The 21,800-nt window shown below is 38.7% G+C and overlaps 1 protein-coding gene across 2 annotated transcripts in view; it reads right to left on the bottom strand.

Annotated features, from left to right (window-relative positions):
• MTREX (Mtr4 exosome RNA helicase) overlaps positions 1-21,800 on the bottom strand; it is a 91,206-nt gene that overhangs the window by 48,548 nt on the left and 20,858 nt on the right. For both annotated transcript variants that reach the window (XM_074952556.1, XM_074952555.1), the window contains exons 10-15: positions 20,777-20,879; positions 20,301-20,432; positions 18,849-18,928; positions 16,279-16,389; positions 12,388-12,489; positions 10,957-11,082 (exon numbers count right to left, since the gene is read on the bottom strand). In XM_074952556.1, coding sequence (XP_074808657.1) covers positions 10,957-11,082; positions 12,388-12,489; positions 16,279-16,389; positions 18,849-18,928; positions 20,301-20,432; positions 20,777-20,879 — 654 coding nt within the window. The remainder of the gene's footprint in view (positions 1-10,956; positions 11,083-12,387; positions 12,490-16,278; positions 16,390-18,848; positions 18,929-20,300; positions 20,433-20,776; positions 20,880-21,800) is intronic.

The raw sequence follows: 21,800 nt of genomic DNA, 5'->3' as shown, positions 1-21,800 counted from the left end.
CTAACCCCCAGTGTAGACACTGCTAGGTCTTCCATCAACCTAGCTAGCTACTGCCTCTCGGGCAGGTGGATTACCTACAACAGTGGGAGAACCCCTCCTGTCAGCACAGGTAGTGTTTCCACTTAAACCTCTACAGCAGCACAGCTGCAGCTGTGCCACTGTAGTGGCTGAACTGTACACATACCCGGAGTAATGAAACAAGGAGATTACACCAATATTAAATGCAATCCAGGGCCAGATTCTATCCTGTAGTGAAATTCCCTGCTCTGGCATTCACATAAGTTAGAGAAGTCTAGGGACTTACACCTGCAGGCTGTGGGTCCCTAACGGTACAGCTACATTGCAATTCAAAAACCCGCAGCTGGCCTGAGCTCACACGGCTTGGGCTGAGGGGTTGTTTAACTGCAGTGTAGACATCTGGGTTCAGGCTGGAGCCCAGCCTCTAGATCTCTCCAACATGAGAAAGTCCCAGAGCTCAGGCTGCAGCTATTGTTGCCAACACTCCAGGATTGGCCTGGAGTCTCTAGGAATTAAAGATTATGTCATGTGATGAAATCTCCAAGAATACATCCAACCAAAATTGGCAACCCTAGCTGCAGCCTTGAGCCAGAACATCTACACCACAATTAAAGAGCTACGCAGCCAGAGCCCGAATCAGGAGGCATGGGCCAGCCAGTTAGGTGTCTAACTGCAGTGTAGACCATAACTTGTGGGACTCAGAGGCCATCTGAGAATTAACAGAGCGCTGCTGTGCTCTACCCTGCCCTCAACATGCCTTCTCCTGCCCTCTCCCACAATGAGGGGGGAGTGCTGAGGATGGGGTAGAGGCTGGCTCTGTTATTATCTCAGCTTGTTGCTCACCCACCTTAGGGGAATTGTCAGCTTGGCAACTATAGCCAGAATAAATCTACAGATTACAAGAAACAAGTCAACCAACAGCACTGCTGGATTTACTGCCCTGCTCAAAAAACTGCCCTTAATAGAGAGTACAGCCTTTGTCTTACACTGTGTAAAATGTAACTTGTCCTAACCTGGTGAGCACTCGCCATCTAAAAGGAATAACCTCAGCACTATCAAATAAACTTACTTTTTTTAAAGGAAAAGGCAGGAAAACAAACCAAGATAGTTTGCTACCACAATACAGTAGTAGTATAAGTGTCAGAACATACCAACATACACCTAACATCTGCATATTTCCTTGAAAGGCTTTTTTTTCAAATTAGCAAATTTCTTCAAAACACAACTCTTTGTACAGAAATATAAAGCAGAGTGGAATTTGATCTACACCTTTTCAACCAAAATCTGAAATGGCAATATTTTGATCTTTATGATTAAAGACTAGTGTTAAATCTTTAAATAAGGTCATGCCATTTAATTCATACATTGCTTATGAATGAACAGAGAGAATGAATCACATTCTGGGATAAGAAATTTCTTTTCTACTCTCTTACAAATGTATCTATCAACAAATTATAAAAATCTTTAGTTTCTCTATATTGTGAGATTTAGCCTTGTACTAAGTGATGATAGAGCTTTATGTTTCTGTCTAACTAAAGCTGCCACTTCTTGAACCTGAACATGTAACTGTAACAAATTTAATATTTCTCATCCATGCTAAATTAAACCCAATGACCACGGTGCAGTGTTTAAGTAATCCAGAAATTTTAATAAAAATAATTAAGAGCACAAAGTATTTCTTATTTTTTAAAAAAATACATTTTTACAATACCATTTATAATAATCTCTTGAAAAAAACCTGAATTACTTAGTTTTACCCTACTTTGTAGTTGTAGACATCTCACGAGAGATTGGCTGGGGCACAAATTTGTTTTGTGTAACTTTTAAATTTATTTAGAATAGTTTTCGCACCCAAACATGTGGATTACATTTCAGGCCTACCTAACCTTGCTCTCACACACACGCTCACACACACGCACACACTAGTTTGACCAGCGCCAAATTCTTTTCCATCAGTAAATGCAGCTTTAAAAAAATGTAAATATATTACTCAATATTTATAAATGATAGATACAAAAACATGTAAAGTAACCACAAAGACAGAATAGTAAGATCAACAAACAATATAGCAATTCTGAGAAAAACAATATTTCCAGAACAGAGAGACAAATTTTTGAACTACATGGCCAGCAAATTGAAGCAGGCTGGTAATCCTGATTTACCAGGTTTAGGTTTTGTCTTTTTTCCTTAACTTTCTACGAAGGCAAAGTTACAATAAAAGGTTAACATACAACAGTGTACATCGCTTGTTCTTGATTTAACAGTGTTAAAGGTCACCACTGGGCATCAACTCATCTACAACTGGTGGGCATCACCTCTTAAAATGGTAGCTCAGATGCATCCTTGCTACAAGACTGATAACCCAACATTTGCAGCAGCCAAGCACAAAAAGGTGCAATCACGTGAGCCTAAGAGCCAACTAACCCATGGGGGGAGGGGGGGAGTTACTGCAACAGGAAGCAACAGTGTACAGCTCAAACTCCCCCTCCTGTGCTGCAGGCAACTGAACACACGGGAAGCAGAGACTGGAGTCTCAGCAGGCCTCCTTCCTGATATTAGGTGCAGGCTGTGTTAGTGTTCTTTTGACCTAACACAGGATTATTAGACGAGCAGGATAAATGGGGAAACAGCAGCTCTGGGGCACTCTTCTCAGGTGGCTGGTAAGCAGTGTGCATGTGAGGGCTGGGAGGGGGACAGAGGTTCCTATCCCAAACAAGCTCTAAAACACAGTCTGCATAGTATAGCATATCCCAACCGACTCCCATCTTGGAGTCTGAAGTTTGTCAGCAAAAACAAAATAATATTAATAAAAAGGTAATCAAGTTCAGCTCATGCCCTCTCTCCAGGTTTGACTGCTTCTATGATTCCTTCCTCAGGACAGACCCTAGATCTTTTATCTTCAGAGTCATGCTCAACACCCTTGTATCCAAGTTGGGCTAATGGGTCACCTGCTTCAGTAAACCAGGCACCTTCCTTTGGGAGGTTGTTTGAGAGGGAGAGCACTATAGGTTCTCTTTGAAGGGAAGAAGGTTCTGTACACACACAGAGGGAGTGCATTTCCAAGCAACTAATCAGGGCTCAATTAACAAACGTTCAGATAAAAGCACCATGAAGATATCACAGCTGTTGGAAGTTGAAAAGAAGCTGCAGCAATAAGACTATCCAGAAAGAAGCATCTACAAGTCGTTTCCAAACCTTTGCCCTAGGCATAGGAAAACATAGCTTCTGGAAAATCACTAGGCACTATTCCCTTTTACTGGTCACACACACACACACACACACACACACACACACACACACACACTCTATCAAAAAACTGATTTCAATGGACACCGAACACGTTCAGGAAAATATAGTCTTCCAAAAACACACTTGCAATATCTGAGAATAGCTTCTCAGAAATTAACGACCTACTTGAACTGACTTAAAAATTCTTAAGACAAAAGCAGTTGCCAATATCAGTAACACCTAATATCAGTTAAAGTCATTATGTTCATGTTTTCCTGATAAAGAATGCTAAAAGCCCAGAACATAGCAGCGTACAAGATTTTCTGCAGGAACAATGCAGTCAAGAATTATCTGAAAATGAGATCAGCTATCTGTTGTACTGCTACTATGCATCTTAGGGTTTTGAACTGGTGTTCATCTGAGCACTAAATAGGATGTTAAGCATTTATTGTTAATAAAATATAATTAACTGGCTTGTGTTTTTACTGGCAAATAGATGTAGACCAAAAGCCAAGTTAAATAAAACTACAACCTTTCAGGGCGAGGGAGTTCTCACCATCTAGATTGAAAGGGGAGAGGACTCCCAGTTTTCATTTCTTGGAGTGATCCCTTATTTTCAGTGCTAGAGCTTTTGTTTGTTTTAAAAACTGGAGCCTTGCCTGAGCCACAATGTGAGAACTGTTGTTCTTGCATTACAGCACTAAAGATTGATCAAGCCAACATTTTCAGCTCTGCCAGATCTCCAAGGCTCATAGTTACTGGACTAGTTTTCTCTGTCATATCTATCTATCTATCTATCCATCTATCGATATCTGTCAGTGAGGAAAAGGGCGAAACAGAAGCAAGTCACCAAATTTCCCCCCTTTGACCATGTGACAGAAGAGTAAGAACTCAGCAGGCAGCTTCCCTGCAAATTATCCCTAGCATCAATCTTTTACAATGCTTTCATGGGGAACAGAAGACATTATCTGGAACCAGCTTACATGCATATTAAGAGCTATTCAAGAACAAAATGAAGTCGGTCTGATTTTTTGACTAAATACACTTACACTCACAAAGATATGCCAAATACTTAACAGAATGTGATTTAGTCCTTAATGAAGATGCTAGGCTGCTACTACTTCACACTGTTGATTTTATTTGACTTCCCAGTTTCTAGACATAAGCTAGATAAGTGAGCTTCCAAAAGTGAAGTGAGCAACAGCACTATAAGAACAGAACACTTTCAGGAAGTTTAAGACTATTCGTCATTTTCATCATGAGGGGACACAGGTATGCAACCCCATGTCTTGGATATCCCTAAGCCTCTGACTGCCAGACTGGGACTGGATGACAGGGGGTGAATCGCTCGATGATTGCCCTGTTCTGTTCATTCCCTTTGAAGCATCTGGCACTGGCCATTGTCAGAAGACAAGATACTGGGCTAGATGGACCATTAGTCTGATCAAGTCATTCTTATGTTCTAAGTATGATGTACGTTTCACTGTGTGCAACAAAGTCATCATTCTCGGTTACTAATTTGTATGCAATGGAGGAGAAAAATACTTTCATCTTATGAAAAACGATGAATGGTCCCTATGAAAACACGAACTAAAATCACTAACCATAATACATTCACAAAAAGATAGAAATCCCAAAAATAAAGTGCGTCAACATGAAATCCAGCAGTCAGTTTCCCTACACATCAGTTATATTTTGTTATGACACTAAGAACAAGATCTTAGGAGAATTCAAAAAGAATTGTTCATTTATATCGATAACAGGGACACCCTGAGTTGCATTAGTAAGGATTACAATCCCTTCCCTCCCACCCTGTCCCCAAAGAACACCACAAAAAACCCTCCATGATCACTAAAAACAAAAACCCTAAAGCAAACCTCTAAGGCTGGTGAAAATAATAAAAGAATTTCCATATGGGCAAGTTCAAGGTTTCTTACTCCTTCTTCTGAAGCATCCCGGTTCCAGCCACCCTCAGGATACTAGACTAGAAGGACTAATAGTCCAGTCTGGTATATCAATTTGTATGTTCCTATGGAAGATGTTAAACTTCTTATGTTTAACCTTTAAATTGTCCCCTGTCAGTAAAACATGGCAAAAAAGTTTAATGTATAAACATATCAAAATCCACACAACAGAAATTTGGAAAAAAAAAAGTGAAAACTGAGTTCATTAGAATAAAACAAAAACCCAGTGACTGAGGTTAAGTTATGATCAACAGACTAGACCCTTCTTAAAATGAACAGAAGTCTCTCTCTTTTTTATATATACACACATTCCCCATCAGAAATTAATTTTGATTAGAAAACTATGATTGGACAGGTTTGCCAACATTTTAGCCATTTAGTTCTTCTGAGGCACATAGCTCAGAATAACACATTTAATTAGAGCAGCAACATAAAACAGTTAACCATCCAAATTCCACCAAAAATGTGCTATCTGCTGTCCCTGCTGTCTTCCAGCAACTTGAGTGCAAGCACCAGACACAGAAACTGCATCACTAGCTTTTGCTTGTCTTCCTATTCCCCCACTGCATATGCATTTGTTTTGTTTTGTCTTGTCTTGTCTTTAAAAAAAAAAAATAAATAAAAATTGAACTTCAATTACAAATAACCCTGAGAACTAAAATCTATCATTTAACTGACTTTCTTCACAGACAAGAACGCCATTTAATAAAAAACTATGAGGCAATAATTTTTTTTTAAAAATCCCCTTTAATGTTTAAGGTTTTTCTTCCCCCCTTTTTTATTGTGCTTAATAATTGTTTAAAAAAAACAAAACAAAATGCTTGTTTTGTGACAGACAACGAGCAAAACAAAGACCCTAGCAACAGAATTTCAAACTCAAATTTGTTGTAGCTTTGGCAGTAAAAACGAGTAAATATGGTAACTTTAAAATGAAGGCCTTGATTTAGAAAGGTACTTAAACATGTGCCTAACTACTGTAGGCAACTGAGCAGTGCCACTTAAGTCAGTGGGACTACTCAGATACTTAAATGTGCTTATGCAGTTTCCTGAATTGGGGCCAATAACATTCCCCCTATCTAATGAGCATAATGGACATAAGCTCAACACAGTACCGCAAATAAGCTCAGTAGTATTTCATCACAAGAAAAATACAAGAAAAATTACAAATTAATATTTTTGAAGAGTGAGTAAGAATTTGTTATTTTACCAAGAATTGCGTCCTTGTCACTCCGGCTTGGGCAAATCTTTGAGTAACACCCAAAGCAGTGGAGATGTTACCCCTTAACTACTCCAGTGGCCCTGCCACCATGTAATTCATGTCAGCCTCTGGCTGGCAGGTCAAGTCCTGTAGCAAAATTAGGGTATGGTACATTTTACAAATTGTGCCATCACAAGTGGTTTATAGCTGAATGAGCTTCATATCAAACCAGACTTCAAGGCTGCAATTAAGTTGGTGTGCTCAGCTGATGTTTATAAATGGACAGTGTGCAGTTGGAATAGTTCTGCTCTGGCAGCTTATGCTTAACTTGAAGTCTCTTGGTCTCTTATATGGTTGCATCACAAGCAGCGAGATCAAACACAGAAAATTCATATTTATCACTCAAAATAAGGAGTAAGGAGAAATGAAGTACAAATGCTATTCCTCTGTAAACACCCTTAAAATATTAGAAAAAAAAATTAAAAAATAGAAGTGTACTGTTTAGATGGGATGGAAAACCAAGGACATTGAAGACTCCACAACCTTTTCATAAGAGTAAAGATGTCAGCCATAATGTTCTATCCAAAGTCCAATTCAGGTAATTACATTTTGTCTCAGAAAATTCACTACACATTCCAAACAAATAACATATCTTTCCCTCCCTGGATTACACTGCCACATAGTATTGTTGTATGCTGTTAAACAATTACCACATACCATCCGAGAATCGGCTATACCCCACTATCACTGATTAAGGGAATGGGAAGGAGAACAACACTGTCCTCACCTTCAGTGGCAACCGTGTACAGTAAGGAGGCACACTAACTCCCCACTTCAGACAAAATCATCTGTTTTGTGATTTGTACTGGAGCTATAATCCCAGGTTTTAATCCTTGCCAGACAGCAAAAACTGCAGTACAAATTCCTGAGCCATTAGATAGAACAGATATTGGGAAATACTATACTGGAAGCAAAGAACAGGAGAAATCCCAGTATAATTACATGAACCCCCAAGCCCCAAAATTGGGAAACCCATTAATTTTTGGAGTTTTCCCTTTATGTTGCTACAATTACTACAGAGATGTCACAATAAAACCAAATTATTTTGATACCCAGACCAGATATTTTAAGAAGGAAATAACCAAGATAACAACCAATCACCACTTAGGAGTCTCCCAGATTTACTTAGTACCCTGGATAATCAATCATACTTGACCAATAGGGTTATCAAATTAAAAACCAGAAACCATATCCTGCTCTAATTCATGAGAGAACATTTACAAGTTTTGTTGTTTATGATTTAGTCCAATTTAAAGTCATATATGTGAGGAAACGTGCTTACGAACAAAAGAAGTGCCATATGGGATCAGACCAGTGGTCCAGCTAGTCAGTTTTGTATCTCTGACAATGACTCATACCAGATTTTTCAGAGGAAGGAACAAAAAAAACCCATAGGGAGAAATTAAGGAATAACCTGTCCATAAGGGAAGAATTTTTCCTAACCCTAGTTTGTTTGAACCTTCATGATTCAGGGGCATACAGACATATTTTTTTCTTAGCTAATGTAATTACAGATAATCTCAGTATCCACACCATTTTATTAAAAATAACACTTCATCTCTTAGTAACCTCTTGGCCCCAATGACATTTTGTATCAATCTGTTCTGCAGATATGCTTTATGTAAAGAAAAAGTATTTCTTTTTGTCAGTTTTTAATTTGCTGCCATTCAATTCAATTGAATGTCTGTTTGTTCCTTCCATTACTGAAAAGAATAGATAGGAATATCTCAATTACCTTTTTTGTACCACTCATTTTATATACCCCCATCAACTCTCATCTAAACTAATCATTGCCAATTTTTTAATTTGAAGACAATGATCAACTCAGAAAATAAAGTGCTTGTGTTCGCCTGCTTCGCTATATAAAAAAAATAAATAAATGTTTTAAGTCTAATTGCTCCTTCTCAAATCACAGATCTATATAATTTGTAGTGATCCATAAAGTGGTTTGTAAACATTGCCTCAGGTTATGTAGGAAGAATGAATTGGGCCCCTTTAATTAAGTGCACAGAGATACCACAAAAGAACTTTGTGTGTGGTGGATAGAGAAAAATGTGTGATTGTGCAAGGCTTCTGTCCTGGACATTTTGCTAGAGTAATAATATGTGAATTAAAATAAAATTAAACAAAAGACTAGACAGATTTCTCGGCTGCCTGCAGGACGAACAAGCCCTGAGCTGCCAGTTGAATAAATTAAGATTCTGCCAAGGAGCCAGATGAAGCCAATGGTATACCGCCTACAGCTTGGCATTACAGCTCTGAACATTCCATACACAAACAACAAAGGAAGCAAAATACTGGATATTTTATCTGGCTAGATTTTAAAATAAATAAGAATGTTTTCTTTCAATTTTTCAATCTATGTAATTTTTCCCACGAATAAGTAAGTAGATGCTAAACACTGATCCACTCAAGTTTGAGTCTTTGTAGCATACTTACATAAACACATTCTTTTTATTATAAAATTAGTCATTTTCTTCCTATAATTATGCTAGGATTTTCAACTTTCACGAGACATAAAACAGAAGTCCTGATTGCTTGAGTTCATTAAATACCACAATGCTCTTTGTGAGAATACGTGGTAATACCGGTGCTTCAGCTAAATTCCACCTATAGTAATTCCATCCTGCTTTCAACTGCAATTTAATTTGGAAGAAACATTCTTCAGTTCCTGCTTAATTAATGCTGCAGTTTGCTGTTAAACAATTGCTGTAGTTCACCCAGTAATGGCTGTATTTCTATGGCGGATGAAGCAATTTCTATGCAGCTGGTATAACAGTTTGAATTTATAAAACTTTCTGGAATTTTTTGGGATGAGATGCAATATATAAATACATGATTATTATTTAATTTATACTACCTAGAAGTTCTCCAACTGCACTGTGCACATTTAGTTTTATTAAAACATGTTTGTTGTCAAATTGATCAACTATCCACTGGTCAAACATGCTCTGGATAAACAACATTAACTATATTACAGCTGACACATTCTCATGCTACTGAGTTTAAGAAATAAACTTGACAAATGTTTATCATAAGAATATGCTCAAAGATCTGGACTGTTTTTGAAAAAAAGTTATTCAAAGTTTATTGCTTCTTTTTTAAAAACAGCAAGAAAAATATTTTACACAATATTTACTCCTGACAGAATTCTGTGCCCATGTGGGGGCGCAGAATTCATATGGCCCACATATTTCTGTGTCCTCTGTGCAGAAAAATGCAAAAGAAATCTGCGGGGTGGACATGCGTCTCTTCCCTGGCAGCCCAGGCAGCGCGTCTGTTCCAGAGTGCCTGGAGCAGCTTCAGAGACACAAATCGCTGCGGGGGGGAATGGGGCTTGGTGTGCGTGCCTGCAGGGGAGATGTTGATCGCTGAGGCAGCGCTTTAACTTGGCTTGTGTGGTTGCAGCGCAGCGCCGGGAGAGAGTTCTCACAGAGCTCTAAAAAAACCCCACCTTCATGAGGGGCACAGCTCCCAGCACTGGGGCACTGTCTAGACTGGCGTTTTACAGCACTGAAACTTGCTGCGCTCAGGCGGCATGTTTTTTCACCCCCCTGAGCAAGAAACTTGCTGTGTTATAAATTTCTAATGTAGACAAGCCTTCAGTTCCTCTCTCTTGATACTGTGGCTGGAGGGGTATGGAGGGGGGTTCTCCATTCTCAGTCAATTCCTCCAGGAACATAAAAACCTGTAAAAGTTTTAAGGTCCCTACATTGCCAGAGTGATGTAAAGCCTTACAAATGACAGTAAGGGAATCAGCTAGGAAGATTTATACGCTTTCTCACTTTTTTCTTGTGCCAAAGTGACATAGTGGGGTTAGATTTCTACTTACCCATTTTTTTTGAAAAAAAGACTTTTGAGGGCAAGTAAAACATTTACCAAGCAGTCAATAAAATGTCAGGACAATCAGAACCACACACTTCCTGAAGTATCCAGATAAGTCCAGGACAATGATTAGCAAAACTGTATGACTTTCATGTGTGAAAGTCTGAGCAATTTAAAGTGACATTTCCCCCCCGCCCCTCCCTATTTGGTGTTCTGTAATGTAATTTAAATGAAAATCCAGGATTATAACTGGAATGCAGGGTGTTACTTACCAACTATCTGTAACTTAACTTTCATGTGTCTAGGAAATGCTGAACAGTTATTGTGACTTTTTTCTGTATTGCAGTTTAAATAACTTACCAAAACTATTGAAACTGGTGTCATTATACGGCATTATTTTGACAAACAACATCTGCAGAATTTTGCAGAATTTTTAACTTTTTAGCAAAGGATTTTTAATTTTTTGGTGCACTTCCCCCATAAACCAATCACTTCTTGTATTACCTATCTGGGATTAGGTGCTCCAGAGTTCCTCTGTGCCACCAGTGAATTTGAAGAGTTAAAAGTGAGAATTTCATGAAGAAAACTTTTCAAATGCATCAGATTTAATTCCATTCACCTTTCACATTCCTTGTATTTAAATAATCATAGTCTTCAGCATACCTTAAGAAGCTGTTTGCCAATTGTTGGGCTCATCTTCTCATCCACCATAAGAATTACTATTCCTCTGTCATCCATACCTCGACGTCCTGCACGACCAGACATCTGAATATATTCACCTGAGGAGATCTAGAAGTAGAACAAAAAAACCTCTAACTTTTGCTGTAACTTAAGCGACAGAGGCACATTGATCCCGTTGCATGTTACAGTGACTGAGAATTGCATTAAAAAATACCAAAGGGTGGTATAACAGATGTGACCTTTTCATGGAGCTAAAGTAACCATACAATTCACAAAGCCACAGGTCCATGACTAAGGGCTTGTCTATACAGCCCCGGAGTACAGACTCTCAGGGGAGAGGGATGTGAGCTGCAGCGTGCAGTAAAGTGACGCGCTGTAAATGTGGCTCAACATTTTAGTGCATACTGCAATTGACCCCTCCTGCAGTCCACACTGTGAGGCCATGTACACAAACCCTGAAGCACTAAGGGGCTTGTCTACACCGGGAAACTCAGGTAAATTTTCCAAATTAATTGAAGGTGTGAACTAAAAGTGGATTAGATAAACTGTATTAAACCTCTGTGTGGATGCTCTCATTCAGAATTAAAGTGGCCTTAATCTGGTTTATTTTAAACTAAATACAATTAAGACCACTTTAATTCTGAATGAGAGCGTCCACACAGAGGTTTAATACAGTTTATCTAATCAACTTTTAATTAACACCTTTAGTTAATTTGGAAAAACCTTCTTGAGTGTCCTCACATTGGCAAGTCCTTAGACATCACTGGGGTTTGTTTGTTTGTTGGGGGCGGGGGGCTGCATCTAATGTATCATGAGATTACTGGGGGAGGAAGAGGTTAGTGAAAAAGTATGAACTCCAGTGTCCTCTGTATGCTGATAACAGCAAGTGCTGTATTTCCATCTCGATCAGCTCAGAAACTGTAGTGGAGAGTGTCGCCTAGTGAGTACTGGGTTTTGCATTAGGCACTGGAAAACTACTTTCCCAGGTTTTTCATATGAAAGGGGAACAATAAATGGTTTGTTGGGAAAGATTCTGAGAGGAAACATGGTTTCAGAATTGCGAAGAGGTTGTGTAGAATCTTTCAAATTTTTTAGACATATAGATCTAGCCTGTGTTTGGGTGTCCTTTTACTATTTTTATTAAAATAAAGTGTGTCTTTATGCATACTCTATAATGAACCTAGAATTTTAAAAGAGGGCAGTTATAGATTTGAACATTTTAATATGAATTGCACATTATTTAAAAATTACATTGATTTTGATTTTGAATGAAGTAAGAGCTTTGAAGTAAATATTTTTACTGCAGTGGATAAAGTGTCTCCAAAACAAATTCATTTCTCAGAACTATCTTCTATATGAATTTAAACAACTAAACTCACAATTATTCATCCCTGCATATTGAATTGCACTTACCCATCTGAAATCTTTCCCATCAAATTTACGGGCACTTGTGAACAGCACTGTTCTGGCTGGCATATTAATTCCCATAGCAAAGGTCTCAGTTGCAAATAAGGCCTAAATAATTAGACAACAGTATTAGACAACAAAATAAGAATTTGTAACTTTATAACATTTAAACTATTAGAAGCAGCTACTGAAGACTTTTCCACATTTTAAATCAGATTTAAATGTACAATACATGTCTGAAACTGCAAACACTTATTTACCTGAACTATGCATTACATTAGATAAAATGTTGCCAATATCTAGGTACTTATAATACTTCCGCCCCCCAACATGGGTACACCCCAAATACTAAAAACTGGAACAAGAACAATCTCTCCCCACTATTTCCCCCAACAGAAGAAACGTATTAACTAGTTTATAGTTATATGTTTATGTGGGCATGTGAAAAATGGACAGATAGCAAAAGTCTAAGAGGTGAGTTTTGCATTAAATACTGAAAACAGTGAAGTTAGTGGTCATTTTTAACTATTTTGACAGTGAGCCTTATAGTTTTGGCCCAGATTCTGCGATCATTTTGTCACCTTGCTCACATGTTTTTTTGTTTAGATTAATGCATCAGGAAGGTCTCTTTATATTTCATCTCCTGATCAAGCTGAGAATTTAAATATACAGGGAAGGAGCTCATAAAAAGACGAATTGTGGGGGAAAAAAAGGGAAAGACATACAACTATAAAGAATAGAGCACAATTATTTCTTCCACCTTTCTCATAAAAATATATTTTTGTTATCTTTAGAACTTTATCAAATCAAAGACGGTAAGCCAAAATTATTGCAGATCAAGCCAATTCTATGAAAAAATTATTTGAGTTTTAAAACACTATTTGCCCCTTCCTACAAAGTCAGCAATGATATTTTAGTCATGAAAAATAAAGAGTGTTAGTGAATTACAAGCAATCCTGCAACCAGCTTTCAGGACAGTGTTCTCATAACAACAACAAATTATATTACGTGGGTATATGGTTGTGTGTCCTGCTGGGAATGTTTCAACTCCCCACCCCACAGTAACAGCGACTGATTTCATTTCTTGAAAGCACTTACTGTTCATTTTTAAGGCTTTTATTTTAACTAAATCACAATACTGAGAGCAAGTTTCAGAGTAGCAGCCGTGTTAGTCTGTATTTGCAAAAAGAAAAGGAGTACTTGTGGCACCTTAGAGACTAACCAATTTATTTGAGCATAAGCTTTCGTGAGCTACAGCTCACTAAGGTGCCACAAGTACTCCTTTTCTTTTTGCGAATACTGAGAGCAGAACTCTGCCTAGGATAAACCTAGGATATGTGTGGAGTATATAGATTAGCATCTACAAAGGCATTAAATAATTTGTTTGCAATGTTGTTGTAGATGTGTTGGTCCCAGAATATGAGAGTCTAGGAAACTAGAGTGTGTAAGCTAAATACAAGATGGGACAGATTGTTAAGCATAAGGGATTCAAATTTGTTGTAGGAGACCACTTAAAATGAAGTGGGCAATTAATACTTCTCCAGTTGTAGGACAATGGAGGGTTAGTAGGAAGCAAGGTCTGTGTGGTGGGGCACCGGCCCCACCCCATGAGAAAGAGGGCTGGAACAGGCCAGAGAGGCTGCACAGACCAGCAGCCAATCAGCAAAGGCCTGTGGAGAGCCAATCAGGGCAAAGGAAGAGGCAACTGAGCAGGGCCAGGCTGGGCCCTATATAAGGGCTGCCTAGCAGAGGAGAAGACGGTCTCTCCCTGACTAGTGAGGGAGGAGGACTGGCTCTGAAGTAAGGAGTGGACAGAGCAGTGCTGGGCAGGCTTGGAGAAGCAGAGGCGAGCTCTGGCCCAGTTACCTGCCAGGCTGCAGCCCCTGCTAAAAAGGGTCAAGAAGGTGCACAGGGCCAAAGGGGAAGTGGCCCAGGGAAGACAGGCGGACAAGAGGGGAGAGAAGGAGGGTAGAGAGAGGCTGCCGCTAGAGGGTCTCTGGGCCAGGACCCAGAGTAGCGGGTGGGCCTGGGTCCCCCCCTTTCCCCCTTGCACTGCACCTGGCCACAGAGGAGTGTGGCCGAGACACACTGCAACTTGCCCCTGAGGTGAAGGGCTAGACTTTGGGGTTGTGGTTGGCCACTGAGGCAGGTGCTAGCCAAAGGACTGTTGCCATCTGCGCTGCCCACCCCCCCCCGGAAGGGGGTAAGAACGGAGTAGGGGGCACTACCGGAAGGCAGTGTCCTGAAGTGGATATTGCCAAGCAGGGAGCAAGGCGGTTCCCGAATCAACAGAGCGGACAACAGGTGAAACCACGTGCAGAGGGTGCTCTGCAGAGGACAAGAGATAATTCCCAGAGTAACCAGCAGGAGGCGCCAGTGGTGGTGAGTCATGACTTCGTCAGTGTGTTACAAGTTGTTGAAATGGGTCATAAAACCAGTCTCTAAATCCATGGTTTTTAGTGTCCAGCACAGTTATGAATATAAGTTACCAGCTTGTCTTTTAAAGATGTTATGCACTTTTCCTTTGAGAACAATCTATCCTTTCTTATATTTAGCTTCAACACTCTAGTTTCCTTCTCCAGACCCGCAAAAGAGTTCTGTGAAGCTTGAAAGTTTGTCCCTTCCACCAACAGAAGTTGGTCCAATAAAAGATATTTCTTCACCCACCTTGTCTCTTTTAGGTAATTTGAGTTAATTGGCAATCAATTCAAATTACAAGAGGAGCAAGAACTCTAGTCTAGACATACCCTTACTCATTCTAGAACAGAATGGAGGGTTTGGCAACTGGCTGCACTCAGTCTGGGGTTTTGTCTACACAGCAATTTTTTGTGTTTGGAGTTTGTATACTACTATAGTAGCAGATGGAGGCTCATAATAGAGAATTTTAAAAAAAAGTTCTTCTGAAGCTAGATTCCCTGAATTGTTATCGCTTTGGGAAGAACAGGACAGGAAATGGGAAAAACTTATATAGATGAAATTCTATAATTTACTGCAATTCTGATATTGAACATGTAATTTATTTTTTGCATTTTTTAAAAAAAATATTGAACTGTTACAATTGGAGCTATAAAGCACCCAAATAAAGAGATACCTAAAGCAACAGAAGACTGGTAAATACACTGACTTTTCATTTAGGTGCCCTCCCTCCTCCACCTCCATGCCCAGCTCCCTTAAGGAACAGCTGGTGCTTGGGAAAAGCGTTTCTAAGGTGGAAAAAAGGCACATAGTTAGAAGCCTGATGTGTTTGTTCTCACTGGAAAATGAGTCATCTAGTCATGAATAATTAAAAATAAAGTGGCGCCTCAAAGGAAGGAAATAAAAGCAATTGTGTTAATAGAAATTAGTAGAAAAACTCAAGCTTTCCAGAACTGTTGCATGTGTGTTTGAAGAAACAGGCCTCTAGATAGTAAGCTTCACAAGCCCTTCTTCTCTGGGGCTGAAACTAGCGCTCCCCTTGTAACTAAAGCCCCGATCCCTGCTCCCAGCTGAAACCAGGAGTGGCGCTGAAGCCCCGATCCACAGCGCACCTTCCCCTCCCTCCACTGAAGCCCCAATCCCCAGCGCACTTCCCTCTCCCGCCACTGAAGGTGGGAATTGAGCCATGGGGCTGAAGCACCGAGCCACAGCGGTGGCAGCCCCAACTCCCCAGTTACTGAAGCCCCAAAGCAATACAGTATTTGGGCTTTTTTGGTTGGTTTGCGGTGCTGCCTGATTGAGGACTTCCAGTTTCACAGGGTGTTGGTTAGACTGGTAAGTCCATAACTCTAGTGTTCATATTTTTGAGGTTCTACTGCCCCACAATGTACTACTGTACATTTCCAAGGTAGTCAAAGCTAAAATAATGATTATGAAAAATACACAGACTTGTACCTAAATACAGAGGTATGAACTACATACCTTTATCAATCCTTCAGAAAAAAGAATTTCAATGGTTTCCTTTAAAATAGGAAGCAAACCACCATGATGGATGCCAATTCCTCGCTTCAAAAGAGGAAGCACATGCTCAACCTGTGAATACAGAGGGTAAGTGAATGTCTATTTTTGATATACTTTTAAACAAAAAGATAATAATTATATGTAAAACATTTAACAGCTTGCTCTTATAGTTTTCATGTTATCCAACAATTTATATGCAAACAGATAAACAGACTTTGACTGATTAAAGATTCACCCCCAATAAAAAGTGGTCCAAGACAGAGGTCAGTTTTGGCTACTTGTTCTAGCACCTCAGATCACATATAAGAGGAATCTCTGATCCACAAGATGTAGTAGCGTCTAGGAGTTCTATTCAAGAATTCAAAATTAAACAGGAAAATTTCCAAATCCACTGTGAAAGAGCATACAAGAAGTGACAGTGGAAAGAAACAGAAGTCTACTTTCTTGGGACCCTTGAGCACTCCGTGGAAAGTGATGCATTTATCTATGAAAGTAAAATGAGAAAATATGGGATGTTTTCATTATTTCCTCTCCCAGCCAGGGGAAACAGATATTCCCTAAGCCAGTGAAGCAAACCTGACCTTGCTATTATGCCCAAGCGGCACTTTACCTGTTGCTTCCAAAGGAGAAGGTAAATAGAACTGCTGACTTGATGAACATATATATCCAGACTTCCAAATAAAACAAATTTGAAGACCATAATCATTGCATCAATTTCAGCCAATCATATCCCTTAGTTTGTCAACATTCCAAACACTCATAGCTTTGTTCAATATTCATAACAACTCAGCATTTTCTTACTGCTAAGCATGGTCTAAGTCATTTTAAAAATGAGAATATTTAAATTTGTAAGTTTACTTAAGAGTTTTTCTTACCCACATAGGGCATTTTTGGAAAATCAATATCTTCATACACATAAAGTGGTTTTGTTTGGCTGCAATTTGATCATAAATTTATAGTCTTGAATTATCTTGTTCTGTGAAAGCAGAATGTTCTGTTTGCAAACACTATATAGTTCAAATTCTGAACACTTTAAATTCTTCTAATCGAATCTAAAAGTCCAAAATTATTTTTAATTTTTTAATATTTAAATAAAATATTTTAATTATTATTTTTATAAACATATACTCACTCGGTTAGCTTTGTTAATTAGAACTTGTTTTGTTCGGTTTCAGTGTTAAAACTGATCCAAGTATTCTTTCAGGATTAGATTTAATTATCCATAACAGGCAAAATATCAACCTATCCCCTATACTATGAATAGGATTCCATTGTTAAAAGCTTCATATATCTATATCTGTGTGTGCATATCTAGACTATATATAATACACCAGATTGCAAAATAGTTTCAGTTTTTTTCATTCTGAATCCTGATTTTCAACTGCTCTGAACATTTACAAAAACTCAAAGACTGAACTTTCCATGGCTTGTCTGAGAACAAGTAATTTTTTCTTTTTAAGACCTGGGTAAACTGCATTAAGTTAAAGAAAATGAAAAAAAAAAAAATAAAAAAAATCAGTCTTCCTGTTCTTCTGTCAGCTGTTCTCATGCAGTTAACTCCAAAACGGCTCCACTTTGAAAGCTGCAACTTTGCATGCTAATAGTCCTTAATGGAGAGTAGCAGCTTAGTCGGGTTTTGACGAAGAGAGAGAAGTATAAGTGATTGAAAAATAATTTCTGAGCACGCTTACTGGTTATCTACCAAGATTTTTTTTTTAACAGAGCCTCATGAAGTGACATCATAAATTGAGGCTGGCAGAACTTAAAAGCTCCCTGTTTTGCCTAAATGGCCTCGTCTATGCTAGGGACTTTTAAGAGAGATTCCTGCAATTAGTGAAGCTGAACCGGCGGTAGCACTGGTGAGTTTTTTTCCCTAACACAGGTATGGCCAAAAGCACAAGGGCTGCTACTCCTGTGGCAATTTCCACCTTTCACTGAATCACAACAAAACTCCCCAAAAGGCTAATCAATAACAGGATGAGAAAAAGTTGTACATATAGAGCAAAATAAAAAAAAATTAATCCATAATTTTAGTAATTTACAAATTTGTTGCATTTTCAGTATTCTGCAAACTATTTTTTTTATTTATTTCTATTTTTTCCATTGTAAAGATGCAACCATTCTCCTATAAATTGGTATGCAGCTGCTCAGTTAACTTGACTTTACAAAAAAAAATGACAAGGCAAAATTTGATAAAGAATAGAGAATCAATATCACTCAGTACATTTGAGCAACTTTCAATCAAAAGAAGTTTTCCACCTCTTTGAAGATGTACACTTTATTAAAAAATAAGTCATTCAAAGTTATCCAGAAAATTGAGTAGAGCTATGGTTCAAAACAGTAGTAAAGTATCTATACCCTCTGTGTTTTAATTTAGCCCTCACTTTCAATCAAAACAATCTACTGACATTATTCACAACACGGTTCATAAACAATCCATCATATATTTATTTAAAATACACTGTAGCATATCAGGTATTAATTTTAGTATATGTTCACTGAAATTATTCTTAAGCAACCTCCACACTCACCTGAGGAAGTTTCTTGTCTTCATCAGACAGACAGTCAATTGCATTATTAAATACTTCTTCAACCATCTTTTTTTCTTCATCTAAAAATGGAAACATCTACACATAAGCAAAATTTTTCCTGCAAATACCAGCATGTTGGTTTTGTAAACCATGTCAAATATAACTGATTACTTTTTATAATGTAACCTTTAAAATAGTTATGCTGAAAGTTAGGAAGTCAACATACATACTCAACTAGTTAAAGAAAGTGACCTCCTAAAGTTACCTTACTTGTACAATTGAAACACATGTATGAGGTACCAAGATAAAGGGTATAATTATGCAGCTGTACACGTAAACTAATTAAAAAAATGTTTTATTTACATGTAGAGGGGAGAATTTTTAATTGCAATGATTACAGTCTGATGGTTGTACATGTGGATTATGGGAACAAATATCCCGCTGCATGTGACAGTGAATGCTACAATTAATTACACTGCCAGCATTGTGCAAAGACAGTCTGACAAGTAGACAAGGTCCCTGCCCTGAAGAGTTCACAATCTACAATGACTTCTCTTACAACTCTCTATATACAGTTACTCCTAAGATTCTCAAAAAGTCTTAAATTAATCTTATTCTTTCCCCAAGATAAGATAAAATGTTGGAGGGCTTTTTCTTTGGGGGGGGGTGAAGGAGGGGAGGGAGAACTGTTGAGCAGCTGAGGAAGATCAGTTTAGTTGTTATGTGAGCAAAAAACACATTTTTCTGCTTCTGAGAAATTACTCAGATGCCAAACTCATAACTCAAAAGACAGGGAAGGGAGGTGGGGAACCACTTGGCATGTGGCCAATCCTTTCTCAACTTGTGCAACTGTTTCTGAAAGTAGCTGTACTATTACTGCTTTTCCAAGATGCGCTGCAGGTAAAACTAAGGGCATGTCTACACAAACACTTACTTCATGGCAAACTGGGACATAAATCTTCAGCGCTCCAGCGTGCCACGTACTAACTGCCTGGGTAGGCCTTGCTCTAATGGGCACTAAAAGTTCCCTAGGTCACACTGATGTACTGCTCATTCAAACCATAGAACATCAGTGTGCACTAGGAAACAGAACACAGTAGCAGAGTCTACACAGTTAGTGCACTAGAGTACTATAGAATTACTGGGTGGCAAGCATGTGATTACGTACCTATGCCCTATCTAAGGTTCAGAATGAAAAGCCATCTCAACATTGTACACTCATTAGATCCTCTAGTGATGCCAGCAATTTCCAACTACAATTAGCTAATTTATTAAGACTATATATAACTGAAAAGTTCTGCATTTCCATATCTATGTATTGTAGGACTACTTTTTTCATATTAGATACAAAAGTCTGAAATAAAGTAGAGACCTGACTAGAAAGGCCTCTCACATAATTTATGCAAACCTGCATTTAGAAATAAAACCACACTACAACTTATTTATCTGTACCTGTGTTGAAGTCTAATTTTGTCATCTGAAGTGCATAGGCTTCACAGTCTTTCTTACTGAAACTGAATATAATTACAGGCTGGAAATTCCTTTCCATGATCATCTTCACTATCTTAAATACATTTGATGGTCCTGCAAAGACAAAACATTATTTTAGAAATTACATTAGGAGAAAAAGTCTCTTAATCTAGACCAGTGGTTCCCAAACTTGTTCTGCCGCTTGTGCAGGGAAAGTCCCTGGCGGGCCGGGCCGGGCTGTTTACCTGCCACGTACGCAGGTTTGGCCGATCGCGGCTCCTAGTGGCCGCAGTTTGCTGCTCCAGGCCAATGGAAGCTGCTGGAAGTGGCAGCACAAGTTTGGGAACCTCTGATCTAGACACATGCACTAACAGCATTCTTGTTTGCAGTTTTAAAATAACTTAATTAATCTTTGTATTATATAAGAACCATTTTAAAATACAAGGTTTCAAACTCACCTTTTGTTCCTCCTTTCCTGCCCTTCTGATCTCCTTTTGCTAAGTCACCTGCATCTCTAAGTACTTGCATTGCTGTGTTAAAGTTATCTTCTCTGAAATCGCCCTAGAAATTAATGTGACTTTTGTAAGCAATTTGACTTCCCAATTAAAACTTTTTAATGGATCAGAAATAAGACATTTTAAGTCAAAATACAAAGCACAAAAATTTGAAATTATTTATAAAAAAATAAAGTACTTACACTACCATAAGTTAGCCTGTGACCCCTTTTATTGGGGGAATGTAGAAGCACATTTGCATGCAAGGATATGAATTTAGAGAGAAATTAACAAAGCAGCAGCATACTATGCTGCCTCTATTTGGCTCTGTATTAGGATACTGACAAAGCTGCTGGACCTTGAATTATGAGTAGCCTGATTTGAGTCTAGTCCTTCTCCCAGCGACAATGAGTAGGGTCCTACCAAATTCACGGCCGTGAAATCTGATCTCCACCATTGAAATCTGGCTGTTGTAGAGGAGACCAGATTTCACAGAGCTGAGTGGCGGCTGCTGGCTGGAAGTCTAGCTCTGAAGGCAGCACCTCTGACAGCAGCAGCGCACAAATGAGGGTGGCATGGTATAGTATTGCTACACCCTACATCCTGGAGGCAGCACTACCTTCAGAGCTAGGTGCCCAGCCAGCAGCTGTCCGCCGGCTGCGCCCAGCTCTGAAGGCAACAATGCAGAAGTAAGGATGGCAATACTGCGACCCCCCTACAATAGCCTTGTTACACACCTCCATAACCCCCTTTTGGTTCGGTACCCCCCCCCATTACAACACCGTGAAATTTACAATTTAAATATCTGAAACTGTGAAATTTAGTTTTTAAAATCCTATGATTGTGAAATTGACCAAAATGGACTATGAATTTGGTAGGGCCCTAGTTATGAGATATGTATTTTAAGATTTTGTATTTCTGGATCACGAGTCCTTTTTTTTTTTTGTTTTTTCACATGCAGGGGAGAAACAGTGTTGAGAAAATAAGG

Source organism: Natator depressus, chromosome 5 (genome assembly GCF_965152275.1).
Source record: "Natator depressus isolate rNatDep1 chromosome 5, rNatDep2.hap1, whole genome shotgun sequence".
NCBI classification, from domain to species: Eukaryota; Metazoa; Chordata; order Testudines; family Cheloniidae; genus Natator; species Natator depressus.
This window is presented reverse-complemented; position numbering and strand designations above follow the sequence as displayed.